Source organism: Melanostigma gelatinosum (genome assembly GCF_949748355.1).
Source record: "Melanostigma gelatinosum genome assembly, chromosome: 8".
Taxonomy (NCBI): Eukaryota; Metazoa; Chordata; class Actinopteri; order Perciformes; family Zoarcidae; genus Melanostigma; species Melanostigma gelatinosum.
In genome coordinates, this window is record NC_136641.1 from 13557278 (window position 1) to 13581446 (window position 24169).

The 24169-nt window shown below is 46.6% G+C and overlaps 1 protein-coding gene across 2 annotated transcripts in view; it reads right to left on the reverse strand.

Moving 5' to 3' along the window:
- The window catches only part of rerea (arginine-glutamic acid dipeptide (RE) repeats a), an 88333-nt gene that overhangs the window by 41039 nt on the left and 23125 nt on the right, over nt 1–24169 (reverse strand). For both annotated transcript variants that reach the window (XM_079273830.1, XM_079273829.1), the window contains exon 3: nt 20612–20682. In XM_079273830.1, the coding sequence (XP_079129956.1) occupies nt 20612–20682 (71 nt within the window). The remainder of the gene's footprint in view (nt 1–20611; nt 20683–24169) is intronic.

The following is a 24169-nucleotide window of genomic DNA, read 5'->3' on the forward strand; positions in this document are numbered from 1 at the left end:
AGCACTTCCATCTGGACGACAGAACACTCACATACTCAAAAACTGCATGTGTGTGTGTGTGTGTGTGTGTGTGTGTGTGTGTGTGTGTGTGTGTGTGTGTGTGTGTGTGTGTGTGTGTGTGTGTGTGTGTGTGTGACCGTAAGCTGGCGAGGTACAAGAGATCTGCTGTGCTAAAGCAATGCACAACATCTCAGTGACTGACAAAGGAGGATGTTAAAAAGAAATGCCAGCATGGTGCGAGAGCAAACACATGCATACAAGCCAATGCACTCTCTCTCTCTCTCTCTCTCACACACAAATAACAGGCTTTCAGGATAAGCACCACTATTCTTCTCCCAACCTTGCAGTAAAGCGGTGCAGACTGGGACTCTGTGTCAGAGGTAAGAAAAAGCGCCTCTAAATCAGGCTGTCAGCGCCAGCAGCAGGATTCCACTCTGCAATCCTCCCCTCCTTATGGGCTTCACAGTGAGCACTTGGCTACATGGAGGAAAAAGGAAGGGTAACCTGCCCCTCAAGCCTCCGTCTCCAAGGCCCATACAATAACAGTCAACAAATGCTGATTACAATGTTTGTGAGGAGGAACTGCACACAGCCTGCCTCCCCGCCTGGCAACAAGAACGAATGGAGAGAGGGTGTGGGAGGCAGAGGGAGGAGGCGAGGTGAGTCCCAGCTGCAGTGGTGGTGCTGCTGGCAAGACCTTTGTGCCGTGCCTACACAGGGGTGTCTCTCTCTCTCTCTGCCTCTCTTTGGCTTGACCTCTTTGGATATTAAATCAGCGCCCTCTGCTTTGAACACACTGGGCCCATCTGTCAGCCCGGGTCCATATTGGATTGGATGAGCATTAGCCGTTTCAAAGTGGGCAGATTTGCTCTTGTTGCTCTTTGTGTGTGTGTGTGTGTGTGTGTGTGTGTGCCTTTGAACATGAGCGCCCACGCCTGCCTTAAATTTAATCACCCCCCCTCCTTTAAGGAATCGAACACACATGCATAAACCCCTTTACGACGGACTCGCTAGTCGTGTCGTTGTGCAGATTGTCGACACACAGCGACACTTCTGAGTGATGTTAACGGGTCCTCCTGTCATCCAGGCAAAATAATGAGGGATGGTGCAGAGGAGGAGAAGAAAGAGGAGAAGGGTCGAGTCACGCGGAACTCACAGATGATACCAATCAAGACCCGAGGGCTGAGGGCCACTACTGGTGGATCACACTGACAACCACAGGCACACTCTACACACTGGAGAGTCACAAGCACCGCACATGACTGCTGCGTCTGAGGTCTCGCTCATCCTCAACTGTGTTTCACCCCCATGCTGATAACAAGCAGGGGCTGATTGCACAAGTCTTCGCTTCATCTCTGCTTTCTTTCAAATCGGGTCCCAGTGGGAGCGAGTAAATTAATGGCAGAAATATTAAGAGAAATGCATGATGTCGACCACGTTGCGCTGCTGGGAATCGAGAACGCCAGCCTCCGCTGCACGCTCCATAAAACAGCCGGCTGTGTCCAACTTAAATATTTGTCTTTGCCTCCGACGCTCATCTGCTGCACGCCGGTTCCAGCCAAGAAATGTAAGACGATTCCAGGGATGGTACAGAGAGCAGCACCATGAAAGGCAAAAGGAGAAAAAAAAACATCCACTAATGATGATCATTATCTGCAGACCACAGGCACGGAGCACCAGGGACCTGACAACTTGTGTTCAGTGATTTAAGCTACACACAAATAAACAGGCACTTCATTTTTTTTTTTTTTCCTCTTGTTTTGAGAACACTAGCCGGGTATAGACTAGAATGCAGATCCAAGTGAGACTTCAAACATAGGCTGTGCGAGGACAGATGGAGGCTGTTAGAAGAGCTCATATCTGGGTGTTCAGATCATAATACCGATTTTATTTCCCAAGCCCTCCCTCTCAGCCAGACGTACAGTTATAGCCTGCCAGAAAACATTGTCATTTCTGCCTTCAGTCTTTCATTTAGCTGCTTCAAAGCCATCTCGCTTTGATACCTGGCTTCCTCTGTGTGTGGGTGGGATGTTCTCTTGAGAGCAGATACTTGTCTGGTCTCAAGGTAATACCCATGAGTCAGGACTCAGAGTTAGACAAACACACACACACACACACACACGTGAGAAGACTGAGGAATACTGGTGTTTTTGGACGACACAGGCTTCATTTGTGTTGCGCAGTGTTTCAACAGCCTGGTGTTTTGTTTGGGAGGCTGTTTGCCTGTGATCCATTGTGTTAGCTCTGCCTTGTTAGCATAGCCTGGAGACCTAATGAGACATCTTAGTAATACTGACTGGACGACTGCTGTGTAGGAAGAGAGGGGAGACTGCTCACTGACAGGGTTGTGCAGAAAGGATATGAATATTAAGCTGTGTGTGTGTGTGTGTGTCACATTGGACGTCTGCCCAGCAAGCTTATCCAGACTCTGCTTGTGTGTATATGAGTGTGTGTGTGTGAGTGTATGAGACTACCAGCAGCAGCCTCCTGAGCAGGACATGGCAGAGAAGGAGTTGTGGGCTGATTGAGCACTTTAATGGAAGACAGGAAATGAGAAGGCTTGCCTCAGCCAATGCTAATCAGCGCACACACACACACACACACACACACACACACACACACACACACACACACACACACACACACACACACACACACACACACACACACACACACACACACACACACACACTAGGGCTGGGCGATATGGCCTAAAAAAAAAATCTCCGATTTTTTTACAAAAAATCCGATTCACGATTTAAATCGATTTTTTCACCCCAAAATTTTTGCAGATGACAGAAGCTGTTGAAAACAATTTTTTATTTTATTTTGTGATGATTTTCCCAAGTAGGTTGATAAAAATAAAGTGCAAACAAAACCTGAACATTGTAGAAAGGTGCCTGTAGTATACAAAAAGTATTTGGTCACTCTTTTGTTTCCCTGAATCATTTAAATATAAAATTAAATTAAACATAACATTAAATGGCATTAAATAGTAGCCTTCCATTGTAAACAACTGTGCAAATGTAACTTTTTACAGTAAGCTTTTCTAACTGAATACACTGATACAAACACAGCATGAAATAAAATGTATGCGACCCTTTAACATTCACATTTTCAAAAGTGCAACATCTGATCTAACATCAACATAACATATTTTGCACAGTAAATAAGTGCATGTAAACAAAATCAAGTGCATTCACAACATAACCAACAGTATTAAACAGTAGTGCATGTTTTTTCTAAATATTTTTTGCCAGGAAGACAAGCCTTATCTACTACCTCTGGCTTCAGGCATGCACGGTGGCATGTAACAATGCCCCCCCACACACTGAAAAGCCTCTCAGTAGCTGGCACAGAGAGGTATTTCTTTGCTAAAGTACTTAGCCTTGGAAAGTTAAGTTGGTGACGCTTCCACCAGTCAAGTGGATCGGTGTCTGGGTCAACCTGCTGGACCACAGGTCAGTTGTTGCGGAGTAGAATGACATCCCCTCCAGCTCCGCAGAGATCCTTTGGCGTGTACTATTGTACAGCCGAGGCAAGGCAACGTCAGAAAAATGTTTACGGCTTGGTAGCACGTATCTGGGGTCCAAAGCTTTGAGAAGGTGAATAAACCCCGGCTTTTCCACGGTGTATATGGGCACCATATCTTTTGCGATATACATCGCGACTGCATCCGTGATGGCTTTCCACCGGGCACTCTTCTTCTCATGCGGAGTACAGTTGGTGAATGTCTCCAAAATGCTGGGTTGTTGTTGTGAGGTGGCGGCGGCGTCGCTTGTGCTCCCGCGGTCCTGCTCCCTCCTCAGGGCAACAACACTTCTCCCACTCGGCAGCATGCCTCTGTTTGAGGTGCTGCATTAAATTTGTTGTGCTGCTTGATTTTGTAGCAATAGCTTTTAGACAGACCTTACATCGTGGTGCTGTTTGTTCTGTGTCAGATGACACGAACCCGAACCATTTCCAGACCACCGAAGACACATTCTTCCCTCTCTTAAGAACGAGAGCTTCACTGCTGGCCGCCATTGTTTTCGTTTGTAAACAATGCGCACGCACTCTACTACGGGAACCCAACGGGGGGGAGGGGTGGGGGCGATTTTCTCGATTTTCAATAAAACACATCGCCTTAAAGCACACATTCGAATTAATCGATTAAATCGATTTATCGCCCAGCCCTAACACACACACACACACACACTTAATTTTCAGGCTTACGTGTAGGTTAATGGAGTAGTAATACGTGTGCGAAGCAAATACGATTCATGATATGTGTGTGAAGGGTGGACAAGTTGTGTGCGTGGAGTACAACCCAGTCAACGACTCACCGGGGAGTCAGAAAGGTGTTGTGTGTTAGGATGTGTGCCACTTCAAACACTGAGGGGGTGTGTGCTTTGAGAGGGATGATAGAACAGAATGTGTATCTATGTGTGTGTGTGTGTGTTTTTGAGAATGCTTTGGAGGTCTTCTCCATGGAAGAGCAGCTGTCAGGCCATGAGAAGAGTGTCTATGGGGAGTGTGTGTGTGTGAGAGAGTGACATAGATACAGAGAAATCTAGAGGCTTCTTCTGTGTGTGTGTTGCTCTGTATGGTCAGCACACATCGACACACAGCTAATAGGAATATTTATGATCCTTCTAACACACGCGCCAAAGCTCATTTCCGCATACATACACACACACATACATGCAACCGTTTCTTTGTAAGAAGAGAAACAAACACACACACACACACCCACACCACAGGAGAGACAGGAGTGGCGACACACAGTCGGAGATGGAGGCAAATAGGAAGCGAGGAGGAGGGCAAGCATGCAAAGACAGATCCTAACGCTGCGCGTGAAACCGGACAGACAACATTGCAAAATGGCCATGAAGGGCCGGTCCCACCGTGAGCTCAACCACTGATTGAATTATATGCTTCTGAAGATCTCCATCTCTCCACTCTCTCCTCTCTATCTCTGCGTCTGAAGGTGACCTTGCCTCGCGCTGACACCGGCCCTATCAGTAATACATCATGTAAAGCTGTGTATCAGCCAGATGCCGCACTAGCTAAGCAGTGGGTGGTCTGTCATGGCACGCTTGCTTTGTACAATATGCAAATAATCACATGCAAATGACCTACCAATGTGTGTGACGATATATCAGTGCGGATGCAAATGCGGTCGGCTATCAGACGCGTGTGTGTGGTAAACAAAAGATTTTAAGTTACAGGCCTCTCACCAAATACAGTTACAGCTCACAAAATCACTCACAGCAACTGCAGTTTGAATGCTGAGGAAGAATGTGATTACGTGTGCACACACACACACACACACACACACACACGGGCCAGAAGCTTTAAGCAGCCTCCTGCTGTGCCGCAACAAGAGATGTATTGTAGACAACACAGCTGCAATAACAAGGCTGGCCCACTGCTAGAAGGAGTTGTACTGCATGACTCCCAGTCTAGACCGGTTATAACAGCCGCCATATTGAGTTTCATTTGAAATGTGCTTCATCTGACCTGAAATTAAAGTCCCTGTGAAACAGCATTTTTTCCGAACATGTTGCTTCTTTAATTCAATCGTGACAAAAGTACAAACCAAATCTGGTTTCAGTTAGCACGGCCAGAGGCATTTTCAAAATTGATGGTTACGGTTGAATTGTTCACGTCTCTGTGATAGTAGCATTGATTGATCCTCCTACGCAATTAACTCACCACTAGATCAAGGGACGCTTTGCCTTTTGTTTAGCTTCAACTGTCAAGCGGGTGTATGGTATAAAAGGATGAGCTCATGAGGCAAAGAAACATAAACTAAGTCAATCATCGGAATTACAAAACGACAGCAATGGAAGCAAACCATTGTGTTTTAATTAAATATAACTGATTAAAGTTCTGAAACTAGAAATGGTGTAACAGCAAGATAAATGGTTTGGGGAGGTAAACATTATTAAATGTGGTAAGGCAGAAAAAAGAAGGAAACACCATGCACACCCGGTTGCACATTGGTCAACGTTGAGACACTCACTCACACACACACACACACACACACACACAGATACAGTTACAGCGCAGAGAGGGAGAGAGAGAGAGAGAGCGACAACAACAACATCTCCACTCTCTGCAACTGAGGCCCATCAAAGCCTTCTCCACCCATTTATCTGTGTGTGTGCCTGTAAATCAAAAGGCATACTTTGAACATGCACACACACACACATGAGCAAGCTCAGACTGCATTTGCTTTGTGCAGCAGCATCCAGGGCTGGGCAGGGGAGGTAAAGGATTTTGCTGTTGACGAGGGAATTACTTGCCTCAGCTCACTCTGTCAGGGAGGAGAGGGGGATGACTGTTTACCCGCAGTGAGTGAGAGAAGGAAGGAAAGACAAAAAAGAGAAAGAAAAGACAGCGAGGTCACTGCTGTGTCTGAAAACAGTGCTTTCTTCTCTGCAAGTCACCTTTTGCTTCACTTGCACCCTGCCGCCACTACTGAAAGGTCACTCACTCTCTCTCTCTCTCTCTCACACACACACACACACACACACCTCTACCTCTGTCTTTAAAAATGTCTGTACGGTGTGTTAGATAAGAGACCGGGTCAATGTAATTCGTTATAATGTGCGTGTTCAGGACAAGATACTACACACAGCAACAGTGGAATAAATGCACAAACACATTCAGAAAGCCACAGAGGAAATCCAAGGAATGCACCCCCCCCACACACACACACACACGATCTGTGCATCCCAGTGTGACGGTATGGTTTGGCGGGGACTTCCTAGCGACCACAGAGGAAGTGTTCGTTTACAGTGCACAGTTCAGTTGTCTGCCATCACATCCTGTCTCTCCAGCTCTAAACGGCAACGCAAAGCCTGCACGGCTCAGCCCGGTCGCTGCTTTGAGGTTAAATCAAGCAGAAAGGAGACACGGTTCACCATACCATGCAATCTGCATCCGCGTGAGATTTGGTACCGTTCACACGACAAAGCACAAAGAGAGAGCTCTACGCGCGGTGGCTTGCGTGTGAGTTTCTGCCGCCCGATTCTCGCCGTTCCTCCTCTGTGGCAGCGTGATTGACATCCACCTGTCCTTGGGTGGATGGTGATTAGGTGTTCTTACAGCTGGCCCCTTTGTAACAGAGTGGATACTTGTAATAGATTGTGTGTGGAGAGCGATATGATAGGCTGATGATGGAATGATCCAGCTGACATTGACTAACAGCCTGTGGAATACAACAGGGCGGGGTTATTGATGACTCTCTTAAAAGGCGGGTATCATTGCCATGGCAGCCCATACATTATCAACCGTGCAGCCCCGCCCACCGTCGGCGGACCTGGACCAATGAGTGGGCGGCTGCCGAGCAAACAATCCCCAGCAGTGTTGGAATGGTTGAGGGGGAGAGGGGAATGCTAAATGTGCCACTTCATCTGGTGATTGACACAAAGCCTCTTGTTTACCGGCGCCACAGAGATTTGCATCTTTTTACCGCTGCCCCTCCCTCTCTTCTTCTCTCTTATTTCTGTTCTGTTCCCACAATCCTCTCTGTTTGTTACACATTGCATGAAGTGGATATTACCCCACCCTGCTGCTATGATATTGATCAGCCTCCCCCCCCCCCCCTTTCTCTCTCCTCTCTTCATAGCCCACTGCATTGATTCCACCTCTCCCCCTGAGCCCACCAGCTAGCAGTGATTAAACACGCTCTACACACACACACACTAGAGTCTGTGGTCGGGGTGTGTGGATGTGTAGCCTTGCTTTACTTTAAAGGCTATAAAGCTCAGCGGCCGCTGCACCAGCCCTGTGAAAACACTGCTTCTTTTCATTCAAGGCAACCAATGACTGCGAGCTTAGCATGACATATTACCATCATAAATATTTGTGTTATAGCATGTTAGCATAGCACATCAGCAGGCTGGCATACAGCCCGGCTGTGCTCGGGTGGTTTTTGTCAGGCCGGTGTTAAAGGTGGCTGTGGTAAGGCTTGACAGGTGTGCTCCAGACACCTTGTGATTCTGTGCAGAACCACACAGCGCTGACACACACTCCTTATAAGGGCCTGCGGTGTCCACAAGCACCAGACTAGCAGCTAAAAGCTGCACTAAAGACAGAGCGGTGATATGAAACAGCATAGAGTGGGTGTCAGTGCTACATAGACACAAGGCTTTTCCAGAGAGCTAGGTGAGTGAATAGCTTCATGGCTATTTCCTCAACAAAAGCTGAGCTTGGCTAAAAACGTGCTAGCAGCAGGAGCTGCCGCCTCATATGCACACACTTAGTGTTAAGTAAGTTAATTAGTTAAATACCTACCCTCTCCTGTTTACCAGAAGGCAGCACCTCTGCTGACAATAGCTGGAGTGCGAAAGCTTTTGGATGAGGAGTCCTTGCCGATGAGCTAACGAGGGCTCACAGCCTCACTGCCATTTGGCATTTAAATATCATTTTAGCGTGCAGCAAACAGTTTGCACCTAATCCTGGCCAGTTGCTGCTGTGTCCCCGAGTTAAGCAGGAGTCCCAAAACAGCCGTCCATGCAAGAGCAGGGCTGTCGTATCGACTCTGTAAAGAAGCAAGACCTCTGCATTTAGGCTTAATGCTGAGGTGGACTGGATGTGACTGTTGATAAAAAGGGTTCTACAGCATGTAAAATGTTAACGGCCCAAACAAAGACGAGGGGTGAGAGCAAGGACAGCGTGATGGTGATCAATAGTAGTAATCAATATTCTCCCTTTCACTGTTTGAATTAGTGTTTGTATTGCGCTGCAATATAACCTCTTAGACAGACTCAAAGTGACTTTATTTCAGTTGTGTGATCTGATAAACAGAAAGTCTTAAATGAACCTGCATGAAACACTGAATTAGCAGCTTCAGATAAAGCTAAAGCAGTGCTTTGACAAATAAATAACATGTCTCATTATCACTCACACGATGTCTCAAGCCCCATCCATAAAACCCTAACGATCCAGGGAGGCATCTTTGGAGATGGCGTTTTGAGCCAAAAACTGCTACATGAGACAGTCAGCCATCTGTTAACAGCGAGCTCCATCAGTCCCCTACAGGTCCCGTCACAAGTCTGCAGCTGGAGGAGTGTAAGCACAGGTTCCACTGCGGCACACGCGATGAAGAAACGGGCTGTGCGTTTAGAGTAAGTGTGTGTATCTTGGCTCTGCAGGGAAGGCGAGGACGAGAGGCCTCTCACACCCATCCGCCAACTCCATTACCCAATCCGACAGGGCAGCACATTAAATCATTCCATTTCACCTGGAGAAGAGAGGGTGAAGGGAGGAGATGGTGGGAGGGAGGCGGGAGTCATTGTTTCCCCCCCACTGTCCTTTCTAGCTGGTGTGTGAACCGATACGGACAAGCCCACGTGCTGGGCAACCATCAGTAATGGGCCAAAATCAGCCCCCACCACCACCACCACCCCACAATGCCTTGAGGCACAAGATTCATCACAAGGGCCAGACAGTAGAGGAGAGGAAGAACAGAGAAGTCGGAGGGAAATAATGTGGAAGAAGGTGAAGAATGCCGTAAGATATGAAAAGAGCAAATGATGGGAGCCTATAAAAGAGTTATTCACCCTCAGATGGGGAGGGCATTATGGCCATCTATAAATGGGCTGTTAAACTCAACAGCCCACGGTTAGCTTGTCGTGACGCTGCAGTGAAAGTCTACACAGCGGACTGTGTTCGTCCTACCATAAACACTCAGCCAGAACCATCTGGAAGAAAAAAATAAAAAATAAAAATGCTCAGATTATTTCAATTAGCTCCGGAGCGAGTAAGATGAGGAAATTATACAGCACGTGTCACAAAGCTCCAAATATAGATAGCCTCGCACGGCAGCGGCCACGGGGATAGAGGAGAAGCTGCTGGAGAAAAGACACGGGGATTTGACAGCTGTACCAAAAAAATAAAAGGGGGGGGGGACTAAGGGGAGGTCTGTATTTTCTTAATCATTTCATTAAGATAGTGCTTAGGCTAATTTAACAGTAGGCTTAATAACGCAGACTTTTCCTCCCTCTGCTCACAAGCGTTAACTGCCTGCTGGAACAAAGGCGCCTCTGTTCACAAACACAACACTGCCAAACTGTTAAGTACATTCCTATAAAGAGAAGAACAAAGAGCGTTTGAGCGTGGCGGGAGCAGAAATGAATACAGCCACTGAGGGGATCGCACAGCTCAGCCCTTTGATGCCAGGAAATGTCTTCACTATCACAGATAGTGTTTATGCGGCTTCACAGTGCACGGTTTAAGATCCAGGCAACAATGAAATCAACTGGTAGTGGCATAAAATCTCAGAGGTATGTGCTGCGAAACAAGCAGACGAATTGAGGAGACGGTAGAGACTCGGGTGGTGGGGGGGGGGGGGTTACACAGCGCAAGAATAATGAAGTGTGTAGTGTTTTTGTGTGTGGTTTTGAAGTCACGAAAATGTACAAACACCTATGCACAGAATAAATGAAGTGTGTGTGCATGTGTGGTGAAGCGTCTCCAAGCCCCTCCCCAGCTGTGGTTCCCCCTCGGCCCATGTGATCCATTGGCGGTGACAAGACAGGCAAACACAATTTAGACCGGCCCATCAAAGCACGCGCAACACCAGTCGCAGCCACTGCAGGCGGACATGTGACGCACCGTACAGAAAACACACACACACACTCCTCTTGTGTCCCAGGGAAAAAAAACAGTCCACATTTGTCATCGGTCAAAATCTAGAAAAACCCACCTGTCCTTTTTTAAATGTTACATATTTTCTCTGCAGTAACTGAGATACCTTTTGTTCTGCGTAAGGCGAGGCTGTGCTGAGTAAATCTTTGGGGATATGGTGCATTTTACGGTTCAGAGTAAAAATCCTGATTTAACAGTAAAAGCTAGAGCTGTGAGCCCTTCAAGACTCCCATTCGTTGGTTGTGAGGCCCCTCCTGTGTCTAAATCTCGATTGCATGACTGATAAAACTCTTGTTCTTTGGTTTGGAGGTTTAAGAGACGGTTTCCTTGTTCATGTTTACTGACTGGACGGCATTGTGCTGGCGCGGTGGCACACGAGAGCTCTTAAACATGAGTGATATTCCCCCCCTTTCATGATCAAAGCATGAGCACATGCGAGCCGGTTGCGTTGCATTAGATCAACAAGCGCTCAAAGATGGAGAATAGATGAAGCTAGTTGGCGAGTCAAGCTGTAGTACACGCACAAAGTCAGGAGGTCTGTATGAGCTGCTGGAGGTGGCAGCCCGTGGTGATGTTGCTGTTGTTTTAAGGGCCGTGTGAGGCAGCGGGCTCCGAGGTACAAAGTGTCGACATTCCTCAGACCTCACAGCAATCCCCCAAATTTCCTCTGCTCCTCTCTCTGCCCGATGCCCTTGCTCCTTCTTTCCTTCCTCGCTGTGCTCTCTCTCGACTGGTGAGAGTTAATTTGCACCATGTGTTCTTTAACGGAGAACGAGAGGGGCCCTGGTAGAAGCGTGTGAACTCGATACCACTGTAAATCTCCACTTCCACAGCGGTACCCTCTTGCCCCTCCTCCTCTTCTCTCTCTCTCATTCTTTTTTTATTGGCTTGTCACACATTGGACAAGGTGGAAATTACACTGAGCTGAGCCGCGAACCAGTGGCAAAGCCCGCCAGATACCCACTTAAGCTGAGAGAGCGGGGAATAGTGGAGGGCGGAAAGGAGAAAAATAACAGCAGGAGGGAAGTGGAAACGTAGAGTGGGGGCGAGGACGGGGAGGTGGGGTAAAATTAGCCGTCCATTTTCAAAGCAGAGGCCAATCCAATTAAAGCTTGACCAATCCACGCAAATGTGTTTAGTGTCTGGTTACTACACTCAGCGCTGGGTGGCCTGGCAGAGACGAGAGACTCTGCTCTGAACACGATACTCCTGAGAGACACACTAAAGATGCACTGATTGCAATTTTCTTGGACTATTCCCATTTACGATTTTTCTTAAATCTGACCTGCCACTTGTGATTTTTGCTGATTTTAATTTCCTTTCTAAGAACTATACTACTTGACAGCCCAGAGCCGTCGCGAAAACTATTTTAAAAGTCAGTGTAAACGTCAAAAAGTGTAAATGTTATCTTTTTACTTTGTTTGTTTGCATAAAAACACTTAATTCAAAACAGTAGGAAATAAACGATTGTATTTTTATTTAATTACTTGCTTTGAGTAAAAGGAATAAAATGTTGGCATTGGTAGTTTTAATTATGTATTATAAGCTACTTAGAGCTAGTGTTAAGCACTTAAACAGTTCTCTAATATCTATTTTAGACTTCTGTGAATACAGCTCCTTAAAACAACTGCTTTTACTCAAGTTTCTCACAAAAATAATTTGCCAAGACTACATCCATCACATGTTGACAGTGTTATAATTGAACTGTTATAAGCAGGATGTGCTGGGGAGAGACTCTCAATGTTGGCGGAGGAGCCGGTCACTGATTACGCTGAGCTGCACGCACGGGAACGAATTACAACACAATGAATGTCTGATTAAATCAGTTCTTCCACAAGTTTTTAAGGTTGTTCTTCAAGTGCTTACTTTGGACTTGCAGCTGTGACTAATTGCAAGCTGAAGAACTCCCACACTGACGACATGTGTGTGTGTGTGTGTGTGTGTGTGTGTGTGTGTGTGTGTGTGTGTGTGTGTGTGCGTGTGCGTGTATTTTTCGTTACTGTCTGTGTGCCGACTAGAGCTGCACTACAGAAATTACGTCACCAAAAGGTACAGGCAACAAACTTTAGGCCGAGTAATCTCTCTCACACATGAGCACGCATATGCAGGCTGACAAACACACACACACACACACACACACACACACACACACTCTCTCTCCCACACACACGGACAGAGGACAGGAGAGAGAGAGAGAGATAAGCACCTTCTCTTTACATGTGTCAGTCACCTCTCACCCGTCAGTCGGTAAGAGAAACAGATCTCAGTCAGATATACTTCTGCTTTATAAAGTTGCAGATTGTGTCAGAGTAAAAACACAAACGGCTGCTGTTGCGGCCATCGGTCTTGAGCCCCGACAAGCCTGTGCATTAAAACGGTGAGAGGAGAGACACCAACAACAATTCAAGATGTGGAATTTCCCTCAAACTTGCAGCCAGTATTTCCAAATGTTGTATTTTACTTTTCCATAAGTGTTTGAGAGATGAAGACCAAAAAAAATCATTTTTATTGAAATGAAAAAAAGTCTACAAAATGTGATATAATCACATCACATAAATTACAGCAATAGCCCATACATTTGCTTATATGTAGGGCTATAAATAATTGTTGAGACACACACAGTGCTGAAGGGCCTCATGTGCAGTTCTCTGGTATCTACTGTGGAAACCATCGAGCCCCAGTGATTGTTAGACACTATGAGCATTTGCATACTTCAAAGGACCTTTCAACCTCTAATTTAGTGTGCAACCCCCTATGGAGGAGTCGCCTGTTTCCATTTCAAAGGCAGACCTGGTCGGGTCATTTAAAAGCCCCTGTCATTATTTTTCATATACAACGACCAGGTTGGGAGTCCTGAGGTTCTTTAGAGCTTCAAATATACCTGCTTTTCTTGGCGTCTTTGTTTTACCACTTTCTCATCAACGCCGGAGCGCAGGAAGATGTCTCTGCCTGTTTGTTCTCCTGCTTTAAAGATAAAAATGCAGTGCTCCATGCCAGAGCGCCGTGGATTCGCTTCAGATGTTCGTCAAGAGTGGGCAAAAGGCTTCTCTGCTGAATAATTTAGCAGTAGTGGGTCAAAGAGGTGGCTATTGATTGAGCTTTTAAAGAGTCTTATGAAAATGCTACGGCCGCTAGCTAGCCCGGCCCTTCAGCCCTCCCAACCCCCACTATCCACAGGCTGCACCCTCTACGTCTGGGAAGGTAATCAGCACTCATAAAAACACACACACAGAACCCCATTTTGATTTCAGTCCGTCTCTACCTCCCATCTTCTATCCGAGAGAAAGAGAGCATCCCATTGGCTGAGCACATAGTTTCCATAGCAGCATTTAGCTAATGCACAGGGAGGGCAGTGAGGGTGAGAGAAAAAAAGAGTTATCTGTCCAAAAAGATGAAAAGAGGGGGATACGGGGGAGAACAGAGGCGAGGAGCCAGGGGGGAGGGGAGATTTGGTTTTATACCCACAAGCAGAGCTGAATACAGCCTCCCTGCACTATGTTGTTATCTCAACCTTCGCATTTGTATTGCTGTATTTATTCCCCACTGCGCTCTTGTGGACAATCAATCATACCTGCCTCCCCAAAGAGAGACAGAGCTGTGTAGCCATTTGAGAGACGCGTGCCTGTATCCATCCGATTTGAGAAAAGCACAGCGCTTGCAAACCGACACCAGAGGAGGACTCGCGCTCGTCAGCCTCGCAGATTGTGTCCGCTTAAGAAACATACTCGCACAGAAACAGCAGCTGCTGCACCGAGTGACCCCCGGCACCTCAGCTAACAGACCTAATGTTACCACAAAGAATGGCATTTATAGCTCTACCTCAATGAAATTTCAAGTGTGCCGTGGCTCTAGAGGGGGGGGGGGGGGGGTGCATACCTCATCGAGGAGCATTAATCAACACGGTCATAATGGGGAAAGTCACCTGATAGTGCCAGAGCAGCAGTAAAAAAAACAATCTTTTGCTCAGTGTCTGCTCACAACCAACTGTGAGGGGAGGAGAGCGAGCGGGGGGGCTATTTGTCAAATAAATGGGAGGTAATCTGAACACGATTTGATTTGTTCACATTGAATAAAAAACACTCCGCTTCTCGTGTTAACCTGCTGCAGCCGAACCACAGTTATAAAAATCAGCAGCAATTTTCTGGTCTGTTTTCCCTTTCGTAGGTGAGTGACAAAGAACATCCGTTCAGGGTTTAGCAGCCGTTATGCTGCGGTTCTATTGCTTTAAGGCGGCTACTCAATGGGGAACATTACAGGCAGAATGCTTCAATCAAACAGCTCTCTCTCAAGAGATGGCAGCGGCTGCTGCTCTACTCGATAAATATTAACAAGAAGTGCGACTGATGGCGGTGCTCACTGATCCATAATTGCATTTCAAAATGTTCAATGGGGGGGAGGGGGCGGAGGGTGGCCGTGAAGGGAGAAACGGGGGAGATAAAAAGAGGGAACTCAGCCTTCTAGGCAGTGACGAGACACAAGTGATGCCCATCTAGTCAACCTTCTGCAATCATCTCGACGGCTCGGCGCCAATCGGAGACGTTTTGGTGGAGGAGACGCAGCGGTTGTGCGTTACAAGCTGACGTTCCTCCTTTCATTGACTCCCCGCTGCATGCATCACAGCGCACATTGTGACTGCAGCTTTACAGAAATCTGAGGGAGGATCAGAAGGATGCCAGGGACCTCCACTTACCAATGCCACATTGTACATCAAGTGACATGTTTTGCATTGATTCTGAATGAGCGCAGACAAGCTAGCCGCAAGCTAATTAGCTAGTGGATCTCATTGTTAAGCTAATTCTCAGCACTTTGGATTCCATTAGGACTGTACTCTGGGTCCACAGAAAACCTAATAACTGCTCATGTTGAGCATCCATATTTATGCACATATATTTGCATCTTTATCAAAGATTTTTAATTATGGGCTTTGAATAGGAGGCATTTTAAAAGGGTTGTATGATAAGCAACAGCTAAAGGCATCAAGATGCAGTTGTCTGGGATACAATTAACATTTGGTGTGTGTGTGTGTGTGTGTGTTTACATGACTACAGGGAAAGCTATGCTGTTAAATCCATCCAACACAAATACGCATTGTAATACACATGGACAGTGAACATGATCTGGTTACACATTGAGAACTACATGTTCATAAGTAATAAATTACTTTTTATTAGATGTTATTATTGTGATCTTTGAAGGTGATCACATCAAGTTAAACATGTATCTTTATAATATAACATGAAGTGTAGGAGATTTTAATATTGCACCATTGTTTTAAGTCTGGATTGTACTTAAATAAATACAAATAGATAAATTAAGCATCATTAAAACATAACTGCAAATTATAGTCCTAAAAATATGTTTCAATACAAAGTAAAAATGTAGAAAACTGGTTTTAATCATTTTATTTCCAAACTATCTGCTAATTAAGTGTTTGGGATTTCCCCATTAAGCAGTTCAACACATTTTAAAACACAAACGAAGTGACATCTTTTCCCAACAACACCAGAAAAGTCCACCCGTCACACGGAGATTGTGTCAAATAGTTCCTAAATGCAGCTCAGTGCACGCGGCTGGGTGAGCATCTGGGATGCATGTAACAAATCTCAATTGCAGCCGAACTTCATTTCTAAACAAATAATTGCAGCCGATACTTTTTTTGTAAGATTATTTATTATTTTTACGTAAATTTGAAAGTTCCCAGTTAAAAGAGTTAATATGAGTAAAGGTTATAGAGAGTGCTGGAAGCCCAAACAAACACACTCCATCAGAGCACATTTTCAAGTGCACACCTCTCAGAGTGCAAACAGAGCACTAAACCTGGAGATGGTTATGACCTTACACTGTGATTTTAAACTGATGCCAATATGAGGGACACAACATGATAATCACTGGATACAGCACACAAGCACACACACACACACACACACAGATTATATGACAAAGAAAATCCCTCATCCTTTTAAGCTGATCAGGCCTGCAACATATGAGCTGGACTCCTGGCACGATAATTGCATTGTACAAGGCATCTAATTAAATGTCCATAAGCAGGGAGATCCAGAGATGTGTGTGTGTGTGTGTGTGTGTGTGTGGCAGAGAGACTGGGTGTGTGTGGGTGGGTATGTTGGCGTACTGGGCTCCTCAATCCTGCGTTCCCAGAGGGAGAACGCTGCAATCACTCCATTAGTGAAGGAGGGAGAGAGATGGGGACTCTGGGAAAAAGCAGAGGGAGTAAGGGAGAGGGATGTGGGGAAGGGAGGGAGGGAGGACAGAACACAGCTGACTTGGCCAATAACAGCAAATGAGGTTAGATACAAGCAAGGGGGGGGGGGGGTCAATCAGCGTCGAGGACATGGACACAATGACTAGAACATGGGATGGGAGGAGGGAGGGGGGGTGAGTGACAGCTGATAAAGAGGAGTGGGGATGAGGGGGGGGATGAAGTGTCGAAGCAGACAGATGAGAGTGAGAGAAATAGAGACTGAGGAGACAATCTAGGTAAGAACAGCAGGATGGATCGGTGAAGCCGGGCTCAATGGCTGCAGATTGTCCACAGCTCAGTCCCTTATTGGTTCTCTTCTCAAAACAACACAGAGTGTGTGTGGAGTGATGATGCAGATATATATGCATGTTCATCACATAAGTTGCATGTCAACACAATGACACACACGCACACACGCACGCACACACACACACACACACACACACACACACACACACACACACACACACACACACACACACACACACACACACACACACACACACACACACACACACACACACACACACACACACACACACACACACACACACACACACACACACACACACACACACACACACACACACACGGCAGGCTGACTGCATTACTCTCATCAAATATAGATTGTAAACAAATTACAAGGTCATGGCACCGGGTGTAAACTGAAACTAGCCCTTGTGGGAAAACACACCGGAGGATTGTTGGCCCGTAATTGACCTGATTGATTACATCAGAAGGAAGAAAAGACACATTTTGCTGACTAGTTCTGTGTGCATTTGGAGCAATAGCTGCAATTCTAGTCCCTGATTCACTTAGATTTACCTTTAACGTTGAATGGTTCTATCATACGCAGTGTTTCACTTGTGGTGCCACCGTTTTAATGCTTGAAATATGGATCTCGTCTTGTAAATCATTTTAATTATTGTTGTTACATGTTAATATTTAAACATGGGCATGAAAGATAATTAACTGGCTGCATTCCGATGTTTTGCTTCCACCCCTGATTTTGTTTAATACCGTTAACGGTTAAAATGGCCTCCTACTGGCCACCTCTGTTTCTAGGCAGACATTTTAGGGGGAAGGGCGGAGACTGAAATCCATATGACTGGATCAATATGTCACAGAGGTCACAGTGGGCAGCATTGTTGAGTAAACAAACTGGGGAAACTAAATGTTCAAAACGACCCCAATAATGCTGCAGACTGGAATTTCTTTTTTGCATGTCTTATTAATGAATGACTGCGCCGTGTGTACAGAAGCATTAAAGAAAGAAAACAACACACATACATTGCAGCATGTCCACTCCGTGAGAGGACAAAAAGATATAGAGACACGGAGAGGCAGGAAAGATTGATAGCTGCATTCAGGATTTCTATACACCGCTAATTGGATTCACAGGCCATTAGATAAAGTACACGAGTGAGACTGAGGGAGGAGCCACAGAGAGCGAGAGCGAGAGAGTGAGAGAGCGAGCGAGAGAGAGAGAAAAAAAGAAGAAGGGTGTGAGACGGGCAATATTGATGAGGTTGTTTGGTTCGGGACCAATGAGATTTCCTCCCCCTCTGCTGCGCCTCCGGAGCCCTGCTCCCCCACACAGAGGGGAGGGGAGGGGGGGATCGATAATTCTTACGGCACGGAAGGGTGGGGGTCGGAGACAGAGGCAAGCAGGGATGAGAGGACAGGAAATAAAGAGAACAAGTAGACGTCTGATGCGTGCCGCACTTCCATGGATCTCGAGTCGCTTGTTGTTTCTCCTTTTCGATATATTGTGGCAGGAGAAGGAAATGAGATTACGCTGACCATCATGTCCGACTAAAGAGCAGAAAGGTCTGTGCCCTAGTATTGAGAGCACCAACGTGTGCAATTGTAGCCTGAATCAGCTATCATCCTCAAATAGGATTTAGTGCTGGTCTAGTGAATAGAGACCATCGCTAACACACACACACACACAGTGCCAATCTTTTGTGATTTGTAGCCCAGCGACAAAGTGAGCTTGTTGGAAAATGCTGTACTTATTTAGAGAGCCAGCAGGGCTTGTTGTTCTAACATAGGAGGACATGGGTACAGTCTGCTCAAACACATACAGGCATGCAGATGGCTCTTCATTAATTACAGATGGATGGGGGGGGGGGGGGGGGGGGGGTGGGTGAGTGAGAGAGAAGAGAGTGGGAGACACAGAGAGAGAGAGAAAGAGTGAAGAGAGAGAGAGGGGTCAGCTAATGGAGCCAGTATTCTCTCCCCCTCCCTGGACAATCTCTGCCCCAGACCTCTTCTGGCACTCTTAATCAAGGTGCAAGTGTATGTGTGTGTGTGTGTGAGTGCGTGCACGACGAAGGGGTTCCTGTCGTCCTCAGCACTCTCTATAGCAGCAATCCGATTACAGCCCTGCTGCTGTGGGGTCCGGCTCTGCTCTCCTCTGCAAGGCCTCCAGCTCACCCTAAAAACCCTTCTTCACACAAACACTGCCCTTCACGCACAAAAGTATTCACACATGAAACTTAAGTGCCAACACACCCACCTCAAATACACACACACACACGCATATATACATACAGACACTAGTCCACCTTCTCCAGAAGTGTTGTGGGTGGCCTCTGAGCTGACCTCACATCATCGCCCTAGCTGTTGGCAGCCATTACTTTGGTCCCCTGGGGCCCGGCCGCCCCTCACCGAGCCTTTTGCACTCTGCTCAGACAACCGATCTGTTAAGAGACGGGCGATGCTCGCTCCGGCAGGGTCAGGTGCCGCTTCATTTGGCAACACAGACCCATCACTTACATATTCCAGCAGCCTTTGCTACATTAAATGCACATCACTGCAAAGTGCTCCGCGCTCCATATGTGGCAGATGAAAACCGGACAAAGGACCAATTAAAAACAACCGACTTCAGGCGGTAGGTTCGCATTTGGGGAACTTTGTGACCGGCAAATTTCCGGAGTCAAAAGAAACACTTGTTTGGTAGCAATGACCTCTAATACAGCACTTCAAGATCTTATATTGATTTAAAAAGAAGGTAATTGGAATGGCTTGCAGGTAGCTGTAAGCTGTGCAGTGTGTCATTAGAGGAGTACGGTGTAGAAAATGATCTAACTGCATTTCTTTCTCCTCAACATGAATAAAGACAGATCTGTCGGGTGAACTCAATATAATCCCCTCCCCCACTTTAGCAGACAGAGAATGCAGTGTGTGAATATCAATTTGTCTGTGTGTGTGTGTGCGATACATTTTAGGTATCCTATTGCAGAGAAAACAAGCGCCACTTCACTAAACTGACTGAGCCTGATGAATCAGCTTTTCTCAGTGGCAAATTAAAAACTCGTTTCTTTCTTTGTTCAGCAAAAGAGGCAATTTGGCCACATTAGGCTGTAAAAAAAAGAAATCGATTCAAAACTGGTGATGGCCTCCTTCATTAAATCAATTAAGTGCATCGACAAACATCTTTATTTCCATCACAAGCATTATTACACTGCCAGTGGATAGCAAAGGTGGTTAATATTCAAGCCGGGTTCTCTTTTCCACATCACCCTTTAAAAACAAACTTCCTGATTTGTAGTCCGTCCTCATCAGACTACCACAGTGCACCACAAATGTGCAACCCTCCACCTGTATGCCCTGCCACACGGGGTGGGTGGGCGAATCAGCGGCGACCCTCAGTGCGAGGACACGAGGGGATAAAACAGCACAGACAGGAAGTGAAAATGTACTCACCAGCTTGAAATCCTGAATGCTACAAATGAAGTAGGGAGTGTTGGGCCGCCGACTTTCAATGTACACACAATCTGCAAGTGAGAGAAAAGAAACGAAAGAAAAGTGAGCTTGGCAGAAGATCTTCCCAAAGCGTTCACGTTCTATGCAGACAGACTCGGTAATATATTATTTTGGGTGCCGTTACCTCTGCTGAAAAGACATTTTTCTCCTCGAGTCAAATTCAATTGGAATGCGAGTAATAGGATTAAGGACTTTTGGAGCGCTACAAGGTTCCCTTTCCAAAGCAAACATTACACCCAAGGGGAATTATGTTATTGTTCCACTCCATTTATACACCAGTGAGTAATACTGACTTTAACCCCATTCCACGAGTCAGCACTGTAACGCGGCCCGACAAAAAAATGACAATTTCTGTCACTGCACTGATATATGCCAAGTTAGCTTTGTGTTAGCATAGCGGCGGAATCCCCCCCCCAAAAAAATTCACCTTCTGTCGTCTCATGTTTTAAAAATGTTGCCAAATGACATAACCCTCGAGTGTTAAACGCAGCCCCCTCACAGTGTGTGTGTGTGTGTGTGTGTGTGTGTGTGTGTGTGTGTGTGTGTGTGTGTGTGAGGAGGTGGCCCTGGCCCGGCTGTGCTGTTAAATTGAATGTGACTGGTGGTATGGCCGGGTCGCGAACCCTCATCTCCTTAACAAAAACATTCACGCTGCAGAGGACAAAAACACACAGCCACTTCTGTGGGGAAGAAAGGGAGGAGGAGGCGGGGGACACGGCTAATGGTTACGGCTAAGCCTGGCACAGTACTTTCCAGAAAAACAGCCAAGGGTTAGAATTATTAGAGGGAAAAAAAAAAGAGAGATTTGAATCCACAAAAGGAAAATTAGCATAATAGTCTCCCAGTCACCTTGCACTTTTGCTTTTAGCTGCAACACACAAAAAATAAAAACAGGAGTGTGATCAAACGGAGAAAAAATAATATATATTTATTTTGGCTTAAATAACAACCAGTAAAAGACAGATCCTGCTTGCTCAACTGGGCAAAGCAATCAAAAGCCACAGACACTTAATTGATTGGAAAAACACACCACACACGTAAAAATTGACCTTCTGCTCAAATGGAAGCAATGCAACAAGCTATGTCGACTGCTTCCGCGGCTGGCTTTGCCTGCCATTTGGTGCAACGGAGCGTAGCACTCACGCTCGCACCAATGAAGACAGCCTGTAAGCTCCGAGTCAAAAAAGGTAAGACGTGCACAAACAACGCGCACTGCTGCCGATCATTTCACCAAAAACTAACGCTGAGCAGAAGGACTACGCCACACTTTCCCAAACAAAAGATGAGCGGCGAGCTTTTTTCTCTCCAGTGACTGATGGCACCGTCGTCTGTTATTTATTTGTTTGTGTCAACAGAGTTATCGATCTGGCTGTGGTTTATCTTTCCGCTTACAGAGCAAAAGAGGGGTGGCAAAGACATTAAATGGCTCCGACACCCAACACACCATTTGTAGAGGGGCTGGTGTGTATGAGTGAGACTGTGACATCATGGGCTTTGTTTTTTTTAAGAGGCTCTGTGCATGTGTGTGTGTGTGTGTGTGTGTGTGTGTGTGTAACCCCAGGGTGGGCTTGTTATCTGCTGTGGGCTGAATGAGCTGTTCTAAGGGGGGGGGGGGGGGGGGGGGGGGGGTTATCACCCTCGCTGGCTCTGAGTGACGCATTATATCTCTCACTACTGCCCTCTTCTCCTTGCTCCCTCCTTTTTCTCCCTCCTCTACACCATCCCTGGAAGTCATTTACAAGATAACATGAATGAAAATATCCATCAGTGCTATTGTGTGATCTGTGAGCAACACAGTGTGTGTGTTGAGAGAGAGACAGAGATGCGGGAGGAGGGGAGCGAGAGGGAGGGAGTGGGGGGAGGGAGGGCCGAGAACAAAAGAGACTAATCTGAATGAGATGACATGTTTCGGAGGAGTCAAATCGGGGGAATTAGGGTTTAGTGTCCCTTCACCTCGTCGGCACATTCATTTAGAGGGGCCAGATCTCCGTGTCTGCCCCCCAGAGCACATCAACAGGCGTAAAGAACAGACAGCAGGAGTGAAAAAGATAGGCGGTGGGAAGGACAAAAAAGAGAGAGCGAGAGAGAGAGACGGGGATCTAGTTTAATCATTCGCAGACAGCGAGCGAGTCTATTCTCCGAACGTCAAAAGCACATTTTGAATTCATCCTAAGCACTAAAAGTTGACTACCTCAAGGGCATTTCTTTGAGAGCGGCTATAATACGATTCCCAATGAACGTGGGAGTTAAAACCCGGTTAATGCTTCGGACTCTTCCCGCTTGAACCAAAAAGGAGGCAACGGCGCTCAGGGAGGTTGGGTGGTGGTGGGGGGGGGGGGGGGGGGGGGACGCGGTTCCTCCGGGGTCTGCCGGGCTTGTTAAACATTCCTGCCATTTTGTGCATTTGGAAGTAGGTCTCCTCGCTCAAGTGGGGAAGTGTAAAGGGGAGGGACGAGAGGTTTAGCTGTGGAGGGGTCAGTGTGGGGGGGATGGGCCCTTCTCTTAGAGTTGAAGTGTGTGCTCGTTGGATGGATGTGGCCTTCGCCGTAGGAGGGAGAGCCACAGCAGGGCCTTTGTAGTAGAGCGCTCTCGCTCCCTTTGCAGCTGTTAAGTTTAACTTCTTCTACTCGCCTCCACCCTACAATCCGCCGCGCCACCCACAAAGACAGAGAGCGAGGGAAAGTTCAATGCTTTTGACACACGGGGGACGTCATCGTGAAGATACTGAGCACTGCGCTGAAACCTGATCCTGCCGGTCACCGTTTCTCCAATTACATTGTCACCGCCGAGTTTAAGAGACATAATATTCATTGTTACCTCGTGTGTGACACACACACACACACACACACACACACACACACACACACACACACACACACACACACACACACACACACACACACACACACACACACACACACACACACACACACACACACACACACACACACACACACACACACAGCAATTTACTCAGCTGTAGCTCATTGTTCAGCCAGCCATTCTCTAATGGCTTCCACGCATGCCTAATCTAAAACACATCTAGCCTCAGCAAAAGAGCCGTGTCCTTCCCTCTCTCTCTGTATCAAGCAAATAAGATGATATTTAATTTGCTGCAGCATTTCAGCAGCATGGGGGGGGGGGGGGGGGGGGAGTCCTTAGATAAAAATCAGCTTGGCTTTCTTTTACGAGCCGCCAACAACGGAAAAGTCTTAACACAGTCATATATGCCAATGTTTTGTAAACAGTGATTCGGGGGGGGGGCTGTGGAATGAGATCAGCTAAACACAGTAAGACGATGAGCACATTTTGGGACACAAACAGGCTTATTAAATCAAGAGGAGCATTTGTCTAAGCCGTGTTAGCAGGTGGTAAGTGTTAGCCATAAGGCAGGACGCACCTGCATTGTTAAAAGGGGTGCTCGGCTCAAACAGGGAACGAGCACACATGCGCAAATGTACACACACACAGCAGAGTAGTGCACAGCTTTAGCAAAGC